Below are 20,138 nucleotides of genomic sequence, written 5' to 3'. Positions count from 1 at the left end.
GTCAATCGCTCCGGGGCTTGCGCACGTGCACTGCAAGCGCTGCACGTGCGCAGGCCCTCACCATCGTCCCGCTTGCGAGCGGGTCTGAATGAGGGCCTAGGTCACTAGGTCGATTGGTCGGCCACTGGGCCGACGTATCTGACCATTGGTAAGTGTATACACACTTACCAATTCATCTGCACGAGTGCCGGACTTGATAGCTCAAATGGGCGGGCATTTAATTAGCCCACCCACAGAAGAGCTGTCAATCACCCCCTGGTCCCACAGCATGTGTATGGGCGATAGGCGGGTCGCCGAACACACCAGCAGATGACCGATATATGTTTCAGATATATCGGCCATCTGCTGTGCTGCACAGCAGATCGAATATGTCTGAACGACATCGTTCACAGACACATCCGTTATACACACCGGGCGATGCACTATAGATATATCACCCGTTCAGCGGGCGATATACAGATGTCTCCACATACATCTATCCCCCATGCTCTACAAGTCGCGCCACACATAAAGCGGGAGCCCCGTGTGACTCGGCAGCTTCTTTCATGTGACTTTTTACCTTCAAATGAGTCTTATTCACACAGTGATGCAAATAGCTAGCACAAGCAGCTTCTGCTGATAAAATTATATGTGACATGCCTATGTTCTCTGGGCATCTGCCAGTGTATCTGCATACGAAATGCTACGTTACAGTGTCAGCAGCTGTAACACTGTAACGTAGCGTTTCGCATGCAGATACATCCGCAGATGCACAAAGAACATAGGCATGTTGCATATCATTTTAATCAGCAGAAGCTGATTGCTTATTCACACAGTGATGCTATTCGCATCGCTGTGTGAATAAGATGCATTTGAAGGTAAATAGTCACACATAATGACGCTCAGCGCTACCGAGTCACACCACGGCACGTCGCAATTTGAAGGGCTGTTTAACGCGCAAAGAGGCTAGATGTATGAGGACACATCTGTATCTATCAGTGTGTACCCAGCTTAAACGTTTGTTTGTCAATGCACTCCCTTGGGGGGGGTGTTAGGTAAAGAGACATTTATGTGCTAAATCAAATTGTGTTTACGGCAAAATGGTTTGGGTCATAGATTTATCAAAGAAAGAATGCAATTGACCAGTTCCTGTGAAATGTGAGTTGTATTTATATGTTGGGATACAGTTTTCTGATTTGTGCACTAGTCTTCAAGATCCATGGACAGGATAACAGACTGCTTCATTCTGACATCTTATTATATAAAGAGCTGATGTAGCTCTGTCGAGTGTTTATCATCTGACCATGCAGAAAGGGTTGTACTTCTCTGACATCTGTATGCTGTCTGAATGTCCCAAGCACCTTTAGGAAGGGGAATGTCTTTTTAAAGACACTTTGAGCAATAAACTACTTGCCTTAAGACGCTTGCATCTGCTTGTATCTTGTGACTACCAAAGTAGAGCCAAACACTGCTCCGTTCTCTAGCTGTTATGGACTGCACCTAGTGTCTCCAAGCTGAAACCCTGAGCCAGCTACTCAAGGCAGACTAGTTCACAGTGAGTGACCAGTAGGAATTAGCAATACTACCCAGGAGGTGTTGCAATAGAATGTCCACGCATACAAGAAATAGGCGGTTTCAGGTGACTTTGGTAGGAGCCTGTGTGGAATAAGGGGTTCCTGGTGCCTGTGTAGGAGCCTGGTGGTGGCAGTGAATTACCCGCCCACTACCTAATGGAAGGAGTCAGTAACAGACAGTTAGAGGAAATCCCTAGGGCTAGTGCAGTAAGCTCACTCAGGGACAAGTAACCACCCTCTATTCTATCAGTGTCAAAAATCTGATCGCCTGGTTGAGCAAGGTCATCAAGTCACAAAGAGTTTCAGTCAACCCTGACTAGTGGTAACTGCAGGTAGTAAATACCCACTTACACAAGGAATAAGCTCGTACACAAGGATTATGCTTTCCCAAACAAACAAAAAAATAATACACACAATTTTGAACTAAGCGTACATAATTTACGACGCACATGAAAAACTTCTTTGAACGCTGTGACAGCAAACTATCTGTGTGAGAGCAGTGAAACTTGCAAAACCGTTTTGGGATAGTCCAAGGTCAATGCTCCCTCACTCCCTTTTAACTCACACAGTATGGTTTATTTTTTACAAGTATAGTCTCATTATTTAATAGCCACACATCTTATATCACTAGACAACTGACAGATCCACATACGCCATCTCTTTAACCTAGATATATCAATCTATGCTGGCCATGGGGATCAATATTTCCCGGCAGCTTACAGACTCAGCAAGAGGCATTTTACTGCACAATACACAATTCATCAACATCAGTGTCACATTCTGCTTGTAGTTTAATGTTAAAATCTAATCTGTAACATTTCATTCACATGCAAAACACAAAAGGCTCCTTTAAAAATCAGTTTCAGCTCTTAAAACTCGTTACATATGATAAACAACACTTCGTCCTATTTATTAATGCATGTTTAGGGTTGGTGTATAACAGCCCTATTTGTTAGCGTTTTATCATGAAAACAGATAGCAACCTGTATTTAAGAATGAACGGTAACGATATCTTACCGTTCGTTTATGTAAAATGATAATCCCAGGCGCTGGCGTCTGTTAAACAGCGCTCAGAGGCGCTGAGGTCCCTGCAGTAAGCTCCAGCATCCGGAGATTTATGCAGAGTTCCTTGAGGCTACTGTGTACCATGTGATCAGCCTGATGTGAGAAGGTTGGCTGTGACAAGCTCCTTGGCATCCAAGGACTGACACTGCACATGTGCAATATATACACTTCAGTGCACATATGCCAGACTCAACTTTAAAAAAAAAAAAAAAAAGATCATCAGCGCTAGATACATATGAAAATAGCGCTGACATGACTTTTTTCTTTAGCGCTCGCACGGAACATGAAGATGGTTAAATAATGACTGATTGACTGTATAATGAAAAATACAGTGTAGGGGGAAACAGATATTTATCACTATCCTACTAACTCATTTGTAACTGGAGCCCAAAGTGTCCATTTATTCTAGTCCCTATTAAAAACAGTGATTACTTCTGTACACATAGAGGGCGAATCAATTAGCCACAATGTTCGGTCGGAATCTCGATGGCTAATGAATTGAGGGATATCCATGTAGATAGGAAAATCTTGCTTGCTTAAACTTAATTCATAGAGGAAAACACAAAAAACAAATGAGATTTTCATAACAGCCAGAAAATGCTTTGCAGCTGCATTATATCCCAAAAGAACAGCCCAAAACATTTACACATGAAAAATTATATTTCTAAAGTTTAGAAGGAACAAGGAATCAAAAACGTAAAAGTATTACTTGGAAAATAAAATTAGGCAACCGTGGGATCTTATTTTAGTTTGTATACTGGATGAAGAAAATGTGATGAAGAGAATTCTCAGGAAAATTTTATGAAACAAAATGACTGAAGAACAGTCCAGAAGAAATGAGAGAACCCTACACCCCAGCCTCAGAACATAACAATCAGCGATATCTCACCTGTTGCACATCTTGCTGAAAGACGCAGAGTTGCAGTCGCTGGTGCAGACGGACCTTGCGGTGCTGCCATATACTTTCCAATCGGCGCTGATGATGTAAAACCTCATGCACCACATCCAGAACCTGATGAACGGCTTTAGAATAATTGGCGGTGGCTGTGAGTGAATCTGAGTTTCCCGGGCTGAGCGGGCGCTGCAAAACATCCAGTAACGCCTTGCCATCTTGGCTGACCTGCAGACGAACACTGCAGAACTCAGCATTTAGGCTGAAAAATTCACTTTAACAAGTGTAATCATAAAACAAGATGACCATTTGCTGAGATTGTGCCAGGCAGTAGGTAACAAAATATAGGGATCATTACACATCATAAATTCTCTATGTGCAGGGGGCTCTGATGCCGAGGCCCTAATATTATGTGTGACTACTCATCCATGGCATTAAATCAGTGAAAACATTCTATTTTATCTTATTCTTCTTCTCACATCTACATCAAAACCTTAAATTTACTTCCTTATACCACAGTTCATTAATAATAATATTTATTCTGACCACAATAATCCTCTCATGTACAAAGATAAGCTTTCAGTCCTACAAAGCATCACAGCAGAAAGCACCTAGACACTAACAGAAGCAATATGAAAGATATGCTGATTAGTAATGATAGAAGTCTGGGCCATGCATACCAGGTTTTAGCACATATTAGATAGTCATCCATACCTCAGTGTATGCCTGCGTCACCTCCTCATACAGCGTTTGATGATGGTGTATTGCCATTTCCAGCCCCTGCATCTCAGAGGGAAGACCCCCATCATTGCAGAGTTTACACCAAGTATCCATACCCGACAAGAACTGCAACAACATTCGACATATCATTATATATAATATATACTTTACATATACACTGTGTTAATACAAATTGTAACATCTAATGTGCCACATCGTATAAAAGATTGCATTAAGAAAATAAAAATTATTAAAGATTAATTAATTTTAGATTAAAAAAAATATTAGGAGATTATAACAAAGCATACAAACAAACAAACAAACACATGGTACATAATAATAAAAAATAATAAAAGAAAGTAGTTAGGTAGGATGTCTGACGAATGTACGGTATAATGAAAGAACAAACTGCTGGGGATATTTAGGGGAGATCAGGTTAAAATAATGTATACAATAAGAAGCGGTACTCAATACAGCAGGGCTTGACAAATTTTTCTAAAATCTAGGAGCCAGGATGAAAGTGTAGGAGCCAGATAACTGTCCCCCCCAAAAAATTACAGGAGTGAGGAGCACAGCTCTATCTGTTATACACACTATACTAGTCCACAAAATGGTCACAGTTGAATGAATACAGTAAAATGGACGCCCCCTCACTGCTCTGCACAACTCCCCTGCTCCACCCTCCAGTAATAACGGACCACATTTCACATAAAATAATGGTGCCAGAAATTACCATACCTCCCAACATGACCCTCTCCAGGAGGGACACAATGCTCTGGTCCTGGACTTCCCTGGTAAGAGATGGGGCTGCAGCACAGTTCAAAATTGAAATAGGGGAGTCACACCGACTGTCATTTCACACGCTGCCAAACATCACTGGCTGGGACTCACTGGCAGTTGGTGTGACTCCCCTATTTGAATATTGGACTGTACTGCAGGCCCACCCCTGGAGCCTCCACCAATCATAACTTACCAGGGAAGTCCAGGACCAGAGCATTGTGTCCCTCCTGGAGAGGGTCATGTTGGGAGGTATGAAGTACAACAAAACCCTCCCCTCGTGGTCACACCATAGACCAGGGGTTCATTACCACGGTCCTCAAGGCACACTAACAGTCCAGGTTTTAAGGATAACCATACTTGAGCACAGATGACTTAGGGCCTGATTCAGAGCCGTTCGCTATTTGTGGTCGCTCGTTTAAAAACAAGGGGTGGCTATTCAAATGATCCGTACGCACATTGCAGTCTGTTCACACCTCTAAGTCTGAACGAGCGAGCAAAACATACGCTCGTTTATTTGTTAAAAACGCCCCCTGGCCGCTCGCATCCTACGTCATGTCCGCTATTTATTAGATTAATCGAGTACATCGACCAGCGTATGAACTGCTCGCTATTCTTGTGGTTGGTGTTTGCTACCACAAATTTGCGAGCAGTTCTGGCTATAAAATAACCCAGTGACGTGGTCAATGACGCTGCTGTTTTAAATATGCACACCCATAAAACGCCCGTTTTGACCTTTAAGCACGCCTGCGTTCGGATCTCCACTCCCCATTTTCAAGCACCTTCCCCTGTTACCACCCACATACGCCTCATTCTGTCACTCAAAATAGCAGGCCCTCGCTATATTGCGTACCAACGATTTTCGGCCGCACTGACTGGTTCGCGCATGCGTACTAAAAACCGTACGCATGCGCAGATGTGCAAACATCGCTCGGAACGAGCGTACTGCCGCTAACGAGCGGCTCTGAATGAGGGCCTTAATTAGTACAGTACCACAGTTATTTTGATTTGACCATCTGTGCTCAACCATGGATATCACTAAAACCAGGATTGTTAGTGTGCCTTGAGGACCGAGGTTGGGAATCACTGCCATAGACCCTACTACCGGAGAGCTCTATGCAGCCGGAGATACAGTCAGGTGCATAAATATTGGGACAATGTCAGAATTTTCATATTTTGGCCTCTATTCACCACCACAATGGCTTTGAAATGAAACAAACAAGATGTGCTTTAACTGCAGACTTCCAGATTTAATTTGATTTAATTAATTACATCCAAATCAGGTGAACGGTGTAGGAATTACAACGGTTTCTATATGTGCCTCCCACTTTTTAAGGGGCCAAAAGTAATGGGACAAGCTAAACAATCCTAAATCTAACTTTCACTTTTTAATATTATGTTGCAAATCCTTTGCAGGCAATTACAGCCTGAAGTCTGGAACGCATAGACATCACCAGACGCTGGGTTTCATCCCTGGTGATGCTCTGCCAGGCCTCTACTGCAAATGTCTTCAGTTCCTGCTTGCTCTTGGGGCATTTTCCCTTCAGTTTTGTCGTCATCAAGTGAAATGCATGCTCAATCGGATTCAGGTCAGGGGATTGACTTGGCCATTGAATAACATTCCACTTTTTAGCCTTAAAAAACTCTTTGGTTACTTTTGCAGTATGCTTTGGGTCATTGTCCATCTGCACTGTGAAGCGCCGCCAAATGAGTTCTGAAGCATTTGACTGAATATGAGCATATAATATTGCCCGAAACACTTCAGAATTCATTCTGCTCCTTTTGTCAGCAGTCACATCATCAATAAATACAAGGGAACCAGTTCCATTGGCAGCCATACATGCCCACGCCATGACACTACCACCACCACTCACTGATGAGGTGGTATGTTTTGGATCATGAGCAGTTCCTTTCACTTGTGATGTCAGTGGGGCCGCCCCCAAATGACAGGCGTTCTCATGGGAACACCTCTGTTTAGGCAGCCATCCCCCCGGCCCGCCCACCAAAGGGGACGTCGACAGCTCGCCCCCTTTTTTTTGCGAGACCCAGCGCGACGGATTGCCCGTCGCTAACCGGGTCTCGCGCATGCACACGACGGAGCCGGCTCCGTCGTGCACATGCACTGTGAGCCACCATCGACCCGGTTGCGAGCGCTCAGCGCTTGCGACCGGGTCTGAATCAGGCCCAGAGTTTGTACGCTCCACATAGATACGAAGAGCACAAACTACATCCAGGAATGCTTCACTTACATAAAGGTCTGAAGATTGAAAAGCTGCAACCACAATCACTACATTCACATGAAAATGGGACACTACCTTAGGAAGGTAACCCGCCCTTGTACGGAAAACGGCTCTATCCTGGTGAAAAATCAAAAATGAGGAGCAACAAGAGAGCACTGCCAAATCAGAGACTGCGTGCAGAGGGGATAGCAAGGGAAAAAAAAGTGTCTTCGCTGTCAACCACTTCAAATCTACTGAGTCCAGAGGTTCAAATGGGGGAGCTTGTAGCCACTTGAGAACCAAAGACAAATCCCACGGTGCTACCGGTGGGTCAAAAAGTGGCTGAACTCGGAGAACACCCTGAAAAAAAATTCTGCTATCCTGCAAAGAAACAATCCTTTTCTGGAACCAAACTGATAGCGCAGAAGTCTGTACTCTCAAGGTGGCCAGGCGGAGGCCAAGGTCTAACCCAGCCTGGAGAGAAGCAAGTACCAGGAAAGCGATAAGAACTTTAGGGTCATACTTTCTGTGGGAACACCATTGACCAAAAGAATGCCAAACTTTGTAATAGCAGCGGGCAGAGGAAGGCTTTCGTGCCCTAAGCATCGCTTGAATCACAGAGCTGGAGAAACCTTTGGCTCTTAAGATGGAAGCCATGCCATCAAAGACAGATGAGGTAAGTCTGGATGCAGGCAGGGACCCTGCGCTAACAGATCCGGCCATAGAGAAAATGGAAATGGACTGTCTATGGATATATTCCATATGTCGGTGAACCAATGACACCTGGGCCCTGCCGGAGCTACTAGTATTACTGTTCCTCCTTCCTGGTTATCTTCCTGAGGACCCTTGGGAGGAGGGAAATCGGAGGAAAAAGATACACACGCCTGAAGTCCCATCTCACTGCCAGCGCATCCACGAAGGCTACAGATGGGTCTCTGGTCCTGGACCTGTACCTTGTGGTTGTGACGTGAGGCCATGAGGTCTACGTCTGGTAGGCCCCATTTGTTCACCAGAAGTTTAAAATCCCCTGGTAGAGAGCCCACTCTCTGGTATGTATGTCTTGACGACTTAGGAAGTCCGCTTCCCAGTTGAAGACTCCCGGGGTGAATATTGCCGAGATAGCCAGAAGATGACGTTCTGCCCAAATCAGAATGTTTGTCACTTCCCTCATAGCTGCATGACTTTGCATGCCTCCCTGATTATTGAGATAGGCTAATGTGGTTACGTTGTTGGACTGGATCTGGACCGGCCTGCCCTGGAGCAGGTCCTGTGCCATGAAAAGTGCTTTGTATACTGCTCAAAGCTCCAGAATGTTTATGGGCAGATGACTTCGCTGATTTGTCCATCTTCCCTGAAAGGTGTGATGACCTGTCACTGCCCCCCCATCCGCAAAGAGTGACGTTCGTGGTGAGAAGCACCCAATTTGGAATCCAGAATGAGTGACCTTTGTCCAATGATCCTTTTGTAGCCACCACGAGAGAGAGACAAGCCTCCGGAGTGAGAAGGATCCTTTGGGACCTTATTATATGATACTGTCCATTCCTCCGGGAGAGAATCAATTGTTGCAGAAGCCTGGAGTGGAACTGAGCATATTCCACCATGTCGAAGGTGGATACCATTGACCTCAGGACCTGCATCACTGATAGAATGGATACTTTTCGATTGCGTAGCAATTTGCATAGTAACAATGATCAGGCCGCAATCTTGTAGTCAGAATGTGGCCTGGCATCCCAGGCCACTACTCAATGCCGCGCCAGCGTCCTTGGGCTTAGGTGTTCACTCACTGGGAGTGGAGGTGAGTGGTTGCCGAGTATTCTACCAGGGGTCTGCTAAGGCTTCTGTGCATGCGTCCTGGTTCCCGTGGTGGCGGGCATGGGCGCAGCCATGTTGGTCCATATCACTTGACTAGTCTCTCCCAATGGTAGTCTTGCGGTCACTCATCTGATCCAATGACCAACTACCTAAGTATATTTTTAGTCCGACTCCAGGAACAGGAAGTTGCTGTTCAACTTTGCTTTCCCAGTGACTAAGATGCCAGTATTTGTTCCAGGCTCTATGTTACTAGGTTACTTTCATAGTGTATCCCACAGCTAGTCTGCGTCTGGTTCTCTAGTATTATTGGAGCCAGCTCACGCCTCCATCATCTGTGCCATTCCGAGCGTATCCGCGTCTGGATTCCTAGTGACTTACTTTTGTTTAACTTCAAGTTTTGCCTCAGTTAATCCTCTTGTGTTTACCCAGCTCTGGCTCATTTACCAGATTCCGGTGTCTCCTCCTGTACCATTCCCAAGCACTATTTTCAATAGCTTTCCCAGTGTCTGGTTTCACGAAGTACCTTCCGTTTTTTCCCACGACTGGATCTACAGTGTATCAAGTTCACTAACCCACAACTGAGTTCTCTGCAGAGTTACTTGTATTCAGTGACTTTGTGCAATGAGTGCCTATGCGCTAACCTGCATCTGAGTTACCGGCTTAAGTTATCTCCATTCCTCGACTGAATCTACAGAGTGCCTCTACACTACCCTGCGCCAGTGTCCCTCTGTGTATGGATTACTGAACTTCCTTTACACTATCCTACGTCCAGATCTTCAGAGTTACCCAAAGCATCCAGTATCTAATCTTTCTAATCCATTATTCCTCGTCATTCCCCACTAGTTTGTGTCTGATTCTCCTGTGTCACTTCCAGGTGTATCCTGCCTCTGAATCCTGCAACACTTTCTTAGAGCATACCAGTGCATCACTCCACTCATTGTATGTGTCATTCCCTTATCCCCTTGTCACTCCCAGGTACCTAACCAGAGGGCCATGACCTGCTCACTCGGTGCGGCGAAACCCAAATCCCAATAGAAGGGGTGAAGACCACAGAGTGGATTAGACAACACTTGGGGAAACTAGTACTGTCACTTCTCTAGCTGTACATTCAGAAGCTGGGAAAGGATACAAAGATGCTAATCTTTTCGCAACATGGAACAGTTTATCCAGGTTACTCCATGCTTCTTCCATAAGTTCAGTGAGCTGCTCAGATTTAGGAAACTCAGCTTTACCACCTTCTGGTGTTTAAACACTGGAGCCTTCTGTCTAGGAGCTGGCTCATCATCCTATATATTTAGGATTGATTTGACTGCCCTCACAAAAGAAGGGACATCCACTGTAAAAGGATGGTCGGAACCCAGCGCATCATCTGATTCCTCCAATGACGCATCTGAATCTACATGCTGAGCAGGCTGATAAAAGATAACATCCGCTCAGGCGCCTTAGTGGCTTCCGGTCTATTCGCCACAGCCGACTGAGCCATACTCTGACTTGAGTAGGCATAGACATCCATCCATGAAGGATGTATAGGGGGGGACAAACACAGCATGCTAAAACTGCTGTGGGTATCCCATTAAACGAGGGAGTAGCCAAACGATCCACTAGCTGCGTCATCACCTGAGACAAGAAGGACACTCAAGATCGCTCCTGTACAGGGGCTAGTAGACTGGACTGGTGAGGTGGTTCTTTTATAACAGACAGCACACAAACCATCTTGTATAAAGTACTTAGGGGACAAGCCTGCCAAACAGGATTTACATGAAACCAGCTCAGGGGCCTCAACCACCTGTATCCTTTTACCTTCTCTATATCAATTATAAAGGTAACAATACAATGTAATGTAACAGCCTTTACAAATAACTAGTGAATGTGAAGTACAGAGAAAAAACTCCACCCACCTGTAAAAGAGGGATGAGGAGAAAAAACAGTTATAGTTATAAGGGAGTCAGAAATAAAAGGCAGTATTAACACAGCAGCTAGCAAAAAGTCACATACAATGCATTTGTAAATTAGTTGCAATGGACCTGAATCAACTACACAAACTTGGTAGGATATAGAGCACTATATACCAGTCCCAGGGAGACTGACCCAAAACCTCCTGAGACCAAACAGCTTCAGCAGAGCACCGGTAGTGGACTGTGAGTGTCTCATATGCACGAGGAAGGTTGGAGGAGCGTCCCAGACGTGGGAAAAATTTTGCTGGATCTACGACTTTGGTCGGGGTAGGAGCTGCCAGGGGAGAGCCTACCTTCCCTAAGCTGCATCAACCGGCCGGATTTGCAAGCCACATGACAGCAGAGGTGTCTGCTGCCAATCCCCGGCGTCAGACGATAAGGCCCTGTTGGTCTAGTGAGGGAGCGGACGGCCACGGGCCCTCACTGCAGTGTCTTCCGGTGCGTCTCCAGTGCCGGAAGCAAGGAATACCGAGCGCGATTCCCCATATACGAGGAATCGCCTTATCTGACATCTTTGTGCGCCCGGCTTAAGTCCGGGCCGCAGCGTTGCCGCTAGCAAGCTCTGCCGTAACCCCTCGAAATCACCAGACCTGTTACTGGTGTTGCGGCCCAGTGGAGGTAGATGGAGTCGCAGTGCAGGCATCTATTAAGGCGCTCAGCGCTGCTAACTCTAAAACATAGAAATAAAAATAAAACATAAAATTAAAGCTTGGGACTGCCTAAGCAGTCCCCCTGTATAAAGGTGCGTCTGAATTCTGCCGCACCAAACAAAAAACTGAATGCCTGTGACCAGGGGCAGGGTATATGTGGAGGAGGACATGGGGCATCCTGGGAGCTGAAAGCTTAACTGTTTGGTGCCAGAATCACTCAAACCACATTAGCCCCATGGTATCCCTGTGGATCCGTATGGACCATGAAAAAGAAACATTATTTTTTGACAATACCAACATGTACAATTTTTCACCAGGTACATAGACAACAGACTTGTACTATGGACAGGGTCCAAGGATGAATTCACTTCAGCAATGACCAAAGTAAATCAAATGCATGAACATATAAAATTTACCACAAGCAAACAGACTGCAACACATTATTACATGCCCGGAGCCATGATCCTATATCTTTAAAAGAGGGCTCTCCTATTCCCAGTTCTTAAGGATTAGGATTATCCCAACAGACAATGTCATTGCGGAATTAGAGATTGAGAAAATGATTCCGAAATTCATAAACAGAGGGTACCATCGTAAGGATTTTTTAACTGCTAAACTCAAGATAATGAAAAAAAACTTGACAAGATTTTCATATCTCTAAAACCAAGAATGAGAAGAAGAAGAACATCCACATTCCGGGAAACATATCCCTATCAAACATGTTCTTACCTGCATGAGTAAATATACATCAGATATATGATCAGATGTCCTTGCAGTCTAGTATATACTGGCAAAATGACACGTTTGTTTAGAAAAAGGATGGCCCAACACAGCATAGCTATCAGACAAGCCCTCTCTGGGAAATAGATTGATCAAGCGGTGGCACGGCATTCAAAGAAAACCACCACTCTCTAGCAACTCTGTCCTACAAAGTGATTGATCACGTAACCCGCGTGTAGAAAAGAAAGTGACCGTGAGAGATATCTGCTCCAACTGGAGAATCAATAGATCCACAGTTTTAGCACCTTTGCTTCTTTGGACTGAATGAGACTATGGAGCTCATTCAGACCCGCTTGCTAGATGAATTGGCTCGCACCCAGCGTATGCAAATTCGGCCAAGTGACGGCACGGCAGGCGATCACACGGCAAGGCATAAGCATGCCCACTATGTCTTGGTGTGCGATCACTTTGTGTATGTAGACGCCCAACAGCCTGTCTTAAGACGCCCTCTTGCGCGCGTCATCTCCAGGAAGTGTATGCAACCATCGGTACATCGTGGACCATCGGAGGTGAACGCAGCGCTTGAGGTTGACTATACCCTACCTCAAGCACTGCGATCACTTCAGTGTGAAATACAACCAGGTGACGTGTACAATGAAGCTGAATGAAGCTGCCTGTTAATTATGCACGCCTCTGAAATGGCGTTGAGACGCTCAGGCACGCCTGTGTTCGCATCTCCACTCTCCTGTTTCTAGTGGCCTGCCCCTGTCACCACCCACAAACAGCTTCTCCTGTCACTCACTCTGCTGGACAGTCTATGCATGAGCAATCGCTTCCCGATCTCTCGAACTGGTTCGCGCAAGCACACTGCGATGCATACGCATGCGCAGAAAGCGACAATCGGCCTGCTACGAGCGAACGCATCCTAGTGAGCGGGTCTGAATCAGGTCCTATATCTCTTTCATGTTTTTTATGATCCCTTTAAAAAAAGTTTCCTAGAAAACGTTCTAATATCCCTTTCTGGTTTAGCGTTCAGGATCGGTTGTTGTCGTGTCTGTTACTATTGGGTCAGCTCACACATAGGCGGTGTTGAGTGTTCATGCAGCCAAACAGCCTCATCTCTGCACCAACAGAAGTGTCATGTACAGATTACAGTCAAAACATACTCCCAATTCCGGACAATCTTGGAAGCCAAACAGTGCTAGGCTTAACTAGTATTAGGTACTGTAATCATGGATCTAAATACTAGTGGCTTAGCATGGATGTTGGCGATGTTGAACATGCAACACATGATCTTGTCAGAAGTTTAATTATATTTATTATTTTCCCACAGTACTCAAGATGAGTGTCTGCAGTGTTTTAGGATAGGTTCACAATCAGTGAAAAGTATGTAGCCACTTTTTGGATATTCACAGATGGGTCCACATACATCTAGCCTCCTTGCGCGTTAAAAAACCCTGCTTCAATTTTTTTTTGTCACTTCATTTTTGAAAATAAAAAATAAAAAGATCTTGTAATTTTACTTCAGTATACCATAGTAACATCTGACAAACAGGTCTAAAAACACTGAATCAGCAAACTTTGTGAAAACCAAAACTTGTGTCATTCTCAAAACTTTTGGCCATGACTGTATGTATAATGTGACACAGTCAGGATAGGGGTCCCTCTCCTAGGGTAGATGGACTCCCTCTTTACACACACAGCAGCCATAGAAACAGGGCACAAGTCTGGGGTTCTCGTACAAACTGGTCAGCGCCACTCTTTATTGTGCCAAATGAATATAACAAATCATAAACCAAAATCCTAGCCTGTATGGGCAATAAATAAACAGTAGGTACCCTCACTACCACGACGGTAGGGCCTACTGCCCACACCGTCAACAACAGCACGTGCACAGTACTTACAGGGTTGTCATAACAGTGTCTCTGGACATGCTAGCCTGCATGCCTACTTCCCCAGGTGTGAGACACTCAGCTACAACTGAACACAGCTTATATCAGCCAGTTCCAGCTGTAAGCTCTAATGAGCCTGCTACCAGGCTGAAAGGCCCAAAACCTGGAGTGGCCTGTGGATGGAGCCATACCTCTCCTCGCATCCACACCCCCAGGACCCAAACTGGCTTTCCCAAAAGCCGATACTCTGGTCTGCTTACAAAACAGACTTCTCCTGGTTTTTTTTTAGAACATATAGGCCAAAAACCTAGGACAAATGTACCTGCCATTGACCACTTTACCAGTGCTTCTATCACAATATGTATAATATATATATATATATATATACACACACACACACACACACACACACAATCTACAGGGGATCAGGGTGGACATGATGGGGAGAAGAGGAGGGCAGAGACTGCAGAGTTAGGAGGAGGGGTGGTAGGCTAGAATGAAAAAGTGAGTTTCAAGGGCACATTTGAAGGCTGATGAAAACCTAATGAAGCGAGGGAGTCCATTCCAGAGTTTAGGAGTGGCCTGGGAGAAATCCTGAATGTGAGAGTGGAAAGTGCTGATCATGAAAGGGATGTGGCAGCTGTAATTAGCAGAGCGAAGATAGCGGGACAGAGTAGGTGAAGACAAGTGGCTGTAGATCTAAAGGCCCCCACACACTACACAACATTATTAAGGATTTGGCCGATTCCAACGCATCAGAATGACAATCGTTCAAATTGTGCAGTGTGTATGCACTACATCATGCAGTCCGCGCTCCTGTGTGGTCGTCAGTCGCATCATCTTATCTTTTGTACATGCAGTCCAATCAGGCGATGTGGATGACGACCCCATGCAGCACTATGCGGCGAGGGCTGGCATATCGGGAGGTCGGGCACCAGATCACCCAGTGTGTACGGACCGCCCGATATGGCGGCCCGTCAGCAGGGGGTCGTGTGTCGCATCGCTGGGTGCACATGCCTTTTTAATATGTACCCAGCTTAAAAAGGAGCTGTGAAGTTGAGAGTTTTCTGGGTGAGAAGAGAGATGTTTTGAATGTAATTCTGAGTGGTATAGTGACTGCTAGTGAAGGGCAGCAGAGGTAGAGGGTCAAGAAAGGAAACTTAGGCAAACAGCAGAATTAAGAATAGAAGGTGGGGACTTAGGAAAGCCATAGTTGTACAGGTCGAAATGACAGGACTATGAAAGGGACTGTATGTGGGGGTAGAAAGAAAGGGCAGAGTAAAGGATGACATGTAGACATCAGACTTGGGGAATAAAGGAGAATGAGATGTTGTCAACAAAGAAGGAGAGTGTGGTAGTAGAGGAAGCCTTGGCTGGGGAAAAGACGATGAGCTCAGTTTTTGAGATATTGAGTTTCAGGAAGCGTGCCATCCAAGTCGAGAAGGTGTACAGACAGGAGGTAACACATGAGAGGATAAGAGGAAGAAAGGACCAGAGAAGAGAAGCAAATTTGGGTAACACTGTCATAGAGGTGGAAGCGAAGTCCAAGGGAATCGATAAGCTCACTGAGGAAAGACATGTAGTTAGAATTGGGCCAAAAACAGAATCTTGGGGGTTATAATACAGTGTACTTTATTCTATCTGAATAACTTTTCTATACCTATTTTCTAGATCCTCCTCCCCTCTTTTACTTGTCGAGTTCCTCATCCTCTGACAAAACTGACCATTCGGCATTTAATCTGAGTTGCCCAATCCAACAGGGCAACATTTGTGCTGTTCGGGCAACTGTAATATGGGCTGCATAGGGGCAATACGATAGATCATATATATAAAATTAATTGGTTTGTTTGTTTGTCCAGTTATGCATTCGGACACCCCAGCATCGATTGGGATGAAATCAACACTAGGTAGTCCAGTTGCATCCTGGCCAGGTTTTAGGGGGTTAGATTCCGGTCAGACCTCCCATTTGTGTACGCGGGGCAGAACTTTGACCCGGAGAGCCTGTTCTGGGCCTTCCACTGGATGGATTTGGATGAAAACTTCACAAAGGGGTGGCAATTGGTATGGGATGCCTAATGGAGTGGTTGGGGTCGCGGTCAGGCATCACGGTGCAGGGTGGCGGGAAGAACTTTGACCCAGGGAGCCTGTTCTGGGCCTTCCACTGGATGAATTTGGATGAAAACTTCACAGAGGGGTGGCAATTGGTCTGGGATGCCTAATGGAGTGGTTGGGGTCCCAGTCGGACATCACGGCGCAGGGTGGCGGGAACAACTTTGACCCAGGGAGCCTGTTCTGGGCCTTCCATTGGATGAAAATGGACGACATCACACAATAAAACTTAATATCTTGATTTAAACCCAGGCAAAGCCGGGAACTTCAGCTAGTACTGTACAGATGTGTCCACACACACTCATCTTCCATACACTACTAGTCATGCCACACTTAATGCGGGAGCTCTGTGTGACTTGGTAGCGCCAAGCATCTTTTTGTGCAACTTTATACCTTCAAATGTGTCTCATTCACACAGTGATGCAAATAGAACAAGCAGCTTTTGCTGATTACAATGATATGCAACATGCCTATGTTCTGTGTACGTCTGTGGGTGTATCTGTATGCTAAACACTACGTTACAGTGCTACAGCCGCTGACACTGTAACGTAGCGTTTTGCATGCAGATACACCAGCACTGGCTCTTAGAACATAGGAATGCTGCGTATCATTTTAATCAGCAGAAGCTGTTTGTGCTATCTATTAGCAACAGCATTGTAATAGTGCAATCGCTCCTTAATCGTGCATTATGTCGGAAATAACCAGCGATGCGCGCTCCCGCTGGCCGTTTCCAATGTCAATCATCTGCTGAACATGCCGGTCAATCTGCCGATAACGACAGATTTGCCATGTTCAGGGATGGAGGGTGCCTACATGGATCGACTAATCGTTCAGTGTAGGCACTGCAGGGGTTGGGGAATGACGGTACGAATACGATGTCGTAATCGTACTGTCGTTACCTCATCTACTAGTGGATGTGCGCCTTAACACGAGTTCCATATTAGCCATTTCTACACCAGACTTAGAGGATTTTGAAGTGACTGATCTTTTTTCTTCCTGCCCACAATTAATTGTTCAAACTCTGTCTGTCCCACTCTGGTCTGGCAAAGACCATCGCCTATCCTACCCTCTGGTTACTACCTCTCACTCGTGAATCCAAGATTTCTCGCTTACTGCCCCACAATCCTGGAATCTTCTCCTTTGTTTTCTCAGACTATCCACTAGCCTACATAGCTTCAAACGAGTGTTAAAAACTGACCTGTTCATAAAAGCACACCAGGCCACTGTTTAATCATGTTGCCACAAAGTTGACCTCACCCGCTTTCATTCTCCATATCCCCCACCTCTTGTTACCTGCCCTCAGTTTCACTTTGTCATCGGTTTGTGTCCCCTGACTATTAGTTTCTGTTCCATTATCTACTACTCTTGCTCACCAGCTACACTCGTTTCTCTCCTCCTTGGACTCTCTGCCTGGGACACCACTTCATTATTGTATTTCCTTTGTATACTCTTGTAGTGAGTCTGTTAGTTGCCCTTTAGGTATATGGGTACAGGTTTCAGCTTGTAACGATTATTCCGATTGCCCCACTGCATCAGTAGCTATGTCAAGAGTTGTTGCGTTATTTGTTAATTGTATATTTTATTACTTATTGTATTGTACTATGTTACCATGTACTGTCTTGTCATTATTTCACATCTTGGAGCTGCCTGGCTGCTAGCCAAAGAATCACTCCTACAGCTGCACTCTAGTGCGCAAGCGACCAAGCCAGGACGGATAAACACAGCTGGGAGAGAGAGCTGTTCTCAAATACGCTCACTTATATACTACCACTTTATATTTGGAACTTTAATCACGGATCTTATCAATTAACTAGTGCAACACAGGTGACGGCAATCATAAGTTAAGAGGGAAGGACAGGAACAGAGTATTGTCCCTCCTGGATTGGGTCATGTTGAGAGGTATGCTTGAATGAAGTAGAGAAGTGGTTCTCTAACTCAGTCCTTAGGACCCCACACAGTTCAAGTTTTCCAGGTCACCCAGCAGGTGCACAGGTGTATTCATTAATGGCTGACACAATTTAAAGGATCCACAGGTGGAGCTAATTATTTCACTTGTGATTCTGTGAGAAGACCTGGAAAACAAATTTTTGAGAACCTATGGAGGTAGAGAGAAGTGTATTAGTTTAAACACAAAATAAGTGTAAAGGTCCCATATAATAATAGTGTGTGATGTATAGGTAGACATGGTGGATTTGTCGGCCCAGCATGTTCAGGAACACTGCTTTTTTGGGTTGAATGTCTATTGCTTTAATAGTCCCCTATTAATTAATGGTGGGACCAGTCATAGTGTTATACTTTCTGTATCTTAGGATAATACCGACATGGCACTGCTCATAATTCTTGCCTCCCAAGCTTACACTTTTATATTCCATGCCTGGTTTAAACCAGAATTTTTAATTTAATATGAAACCGACATATGGGTTCAAATATGTATCACAATAAGGCTAGCACTCTTGAGCACTGAGCCAACTGCTACTTGTCTCCATATGACAGAAAAATTAATGTGTAACCTGCTTAGTCAGACAGAACTCCTATTCAACCAAATGCAGCATTCAGTAGAAGCCTCGCTTCATCACTAGAATGTCTTTGCTACATGATCACAAATAGAAGAGACTAGCCTCAATTACAAGAAAAGTACATTTCCACATCAACAAGGGGAATCCCAAGCAATAGGCCACACTAAACCTGACCTTTGACGGCTGCACACCTGCTATGATGGAAGTGACCTCACCTGCTCAGCTTTCTGATGAAACACAGCTGACATAGCCAATATTGTGCTCCTCTCGTCCAGCGCTGCTGCAAAGCCCTTCCACTCCTGATCCAGTTGGGTGGAGATCTGTTTGATCTGTTGTGATGCATAATGACCAGCTTCGATCAGACGGGAAGCCACCGACATGATGCGATTGATATTGACGTACGCATTCTGAAATGACAAGAGAAACATCAAAAGTTTCTCAACAACTATCTATAAAATGATGGTCTTATCTATTCTCTAGATATTGTCCCAGGACATTACTGACACAGATGCTACTCCATTAATATCACAATATATACTAACAACATTAACACAATGAAACATTATATGGTACAAACTATGGGGGCATTTCAATTAAGCATGCTGTTTGATAGCGTCGGGAAGAACTTCCCGTCGCAATTCGATTCAGCAAGCTGTTAGGTCGACTAAAGGATTTCTTCTCGCACCCTCCCGAGAGTGCAAGCAGAAATCCAACTAAAGTGCCGGCCGCAAGGCTGTTTTCCGGCTTAGCGTGGCACTAAAAGCCTAACGGACGACACTTTAGTCTGAGAATGGCGGCTTTCGTGACTAAACACCCAGGTTAAGTCGCGAGAACCAAAAATTTTATAGAAACCAGCGCTTTTAAGAATAGATTACTGTTACTTAATAAATATGAGAAACGGATGTATAAACACTAAATCAACACATTTATTATAATAGTAAAAACAATAAAATATATTCAAAAAAGCATAAAGGGATCTTCAATCCGGTAATATAAATCAACTGCTAGGAGGACTCCTGAATTAAGTTGTCATATCTGGTAATTAGGACTTGTTTTCAAGACAGTGATTTAATTAAGTAAACAGCAATTTACCAAATGGTTAATATGGTAGATGGAAACAGTCCCATTAGTGAAAGTTCACAGGTGGTAGGGCTGAATGAGCAATCCACTTGTAGCTGTGTATTTGTAAATCCAAGTAGAGCAGTGGTGTCCACAAGTACCAATAAGTCCAAAGTCCACAGGATAACGGCAAGTTCAA

The 20,138-nt window shown here is 44.8% G+C and overlaps 1 protein-coding gene across 3 annotated transcripts in view; it reads right to left on the bottom strand.

The window, feature by feature from the left end:
* The window catches only part of KALRN (kalirin RhoGEF kinase), a 1,228,991-nt gene that overhangs the window by 799,935 nt on the left and 408,918 nt on the right, over window positions 1-20,138 (bottom strand). For all 3 annotated transcript variants that reach the window (XM_088460751.1, XM_088460749.1, XM_088460750.1), the window contains exons 7-9: window positions 19,096-19,287; window positions 4,225-4,356; window positions 3,508-3,738 (exon numbers count right to left, since the gene is read on the bottom strand). In XM_088460751.1, coding sequence (XP_088316877.1) covers window positions 3,508-3,738; window positions 4,225-4,356; window positions 19,096-19,287 — 555 coding nt within the window. The remainder of the gene's footprint in view (window positions 1-3,507; window positions 3,739-4,224; window positions 4,357-19,095; window positions 19,288-20,138) is intronic.

This window comes from Taudactylus pleione, unplaced genomic scaffold (genome assembly GCF_031769625.1).
Source record: "Taudactylus pleione unplaced genomic scaffold, aTauple2 ptg000977l, whole genome shotgun sequence".
NCBI lineage: Eukaryota > Metazoa > Chordata > Amphibia > Anura > Myobatrachidae > Taudactylus > Taudactylus pleione.
This window is presented reverse-complemented; position numbering and strand designations above follow the sequence as displayed.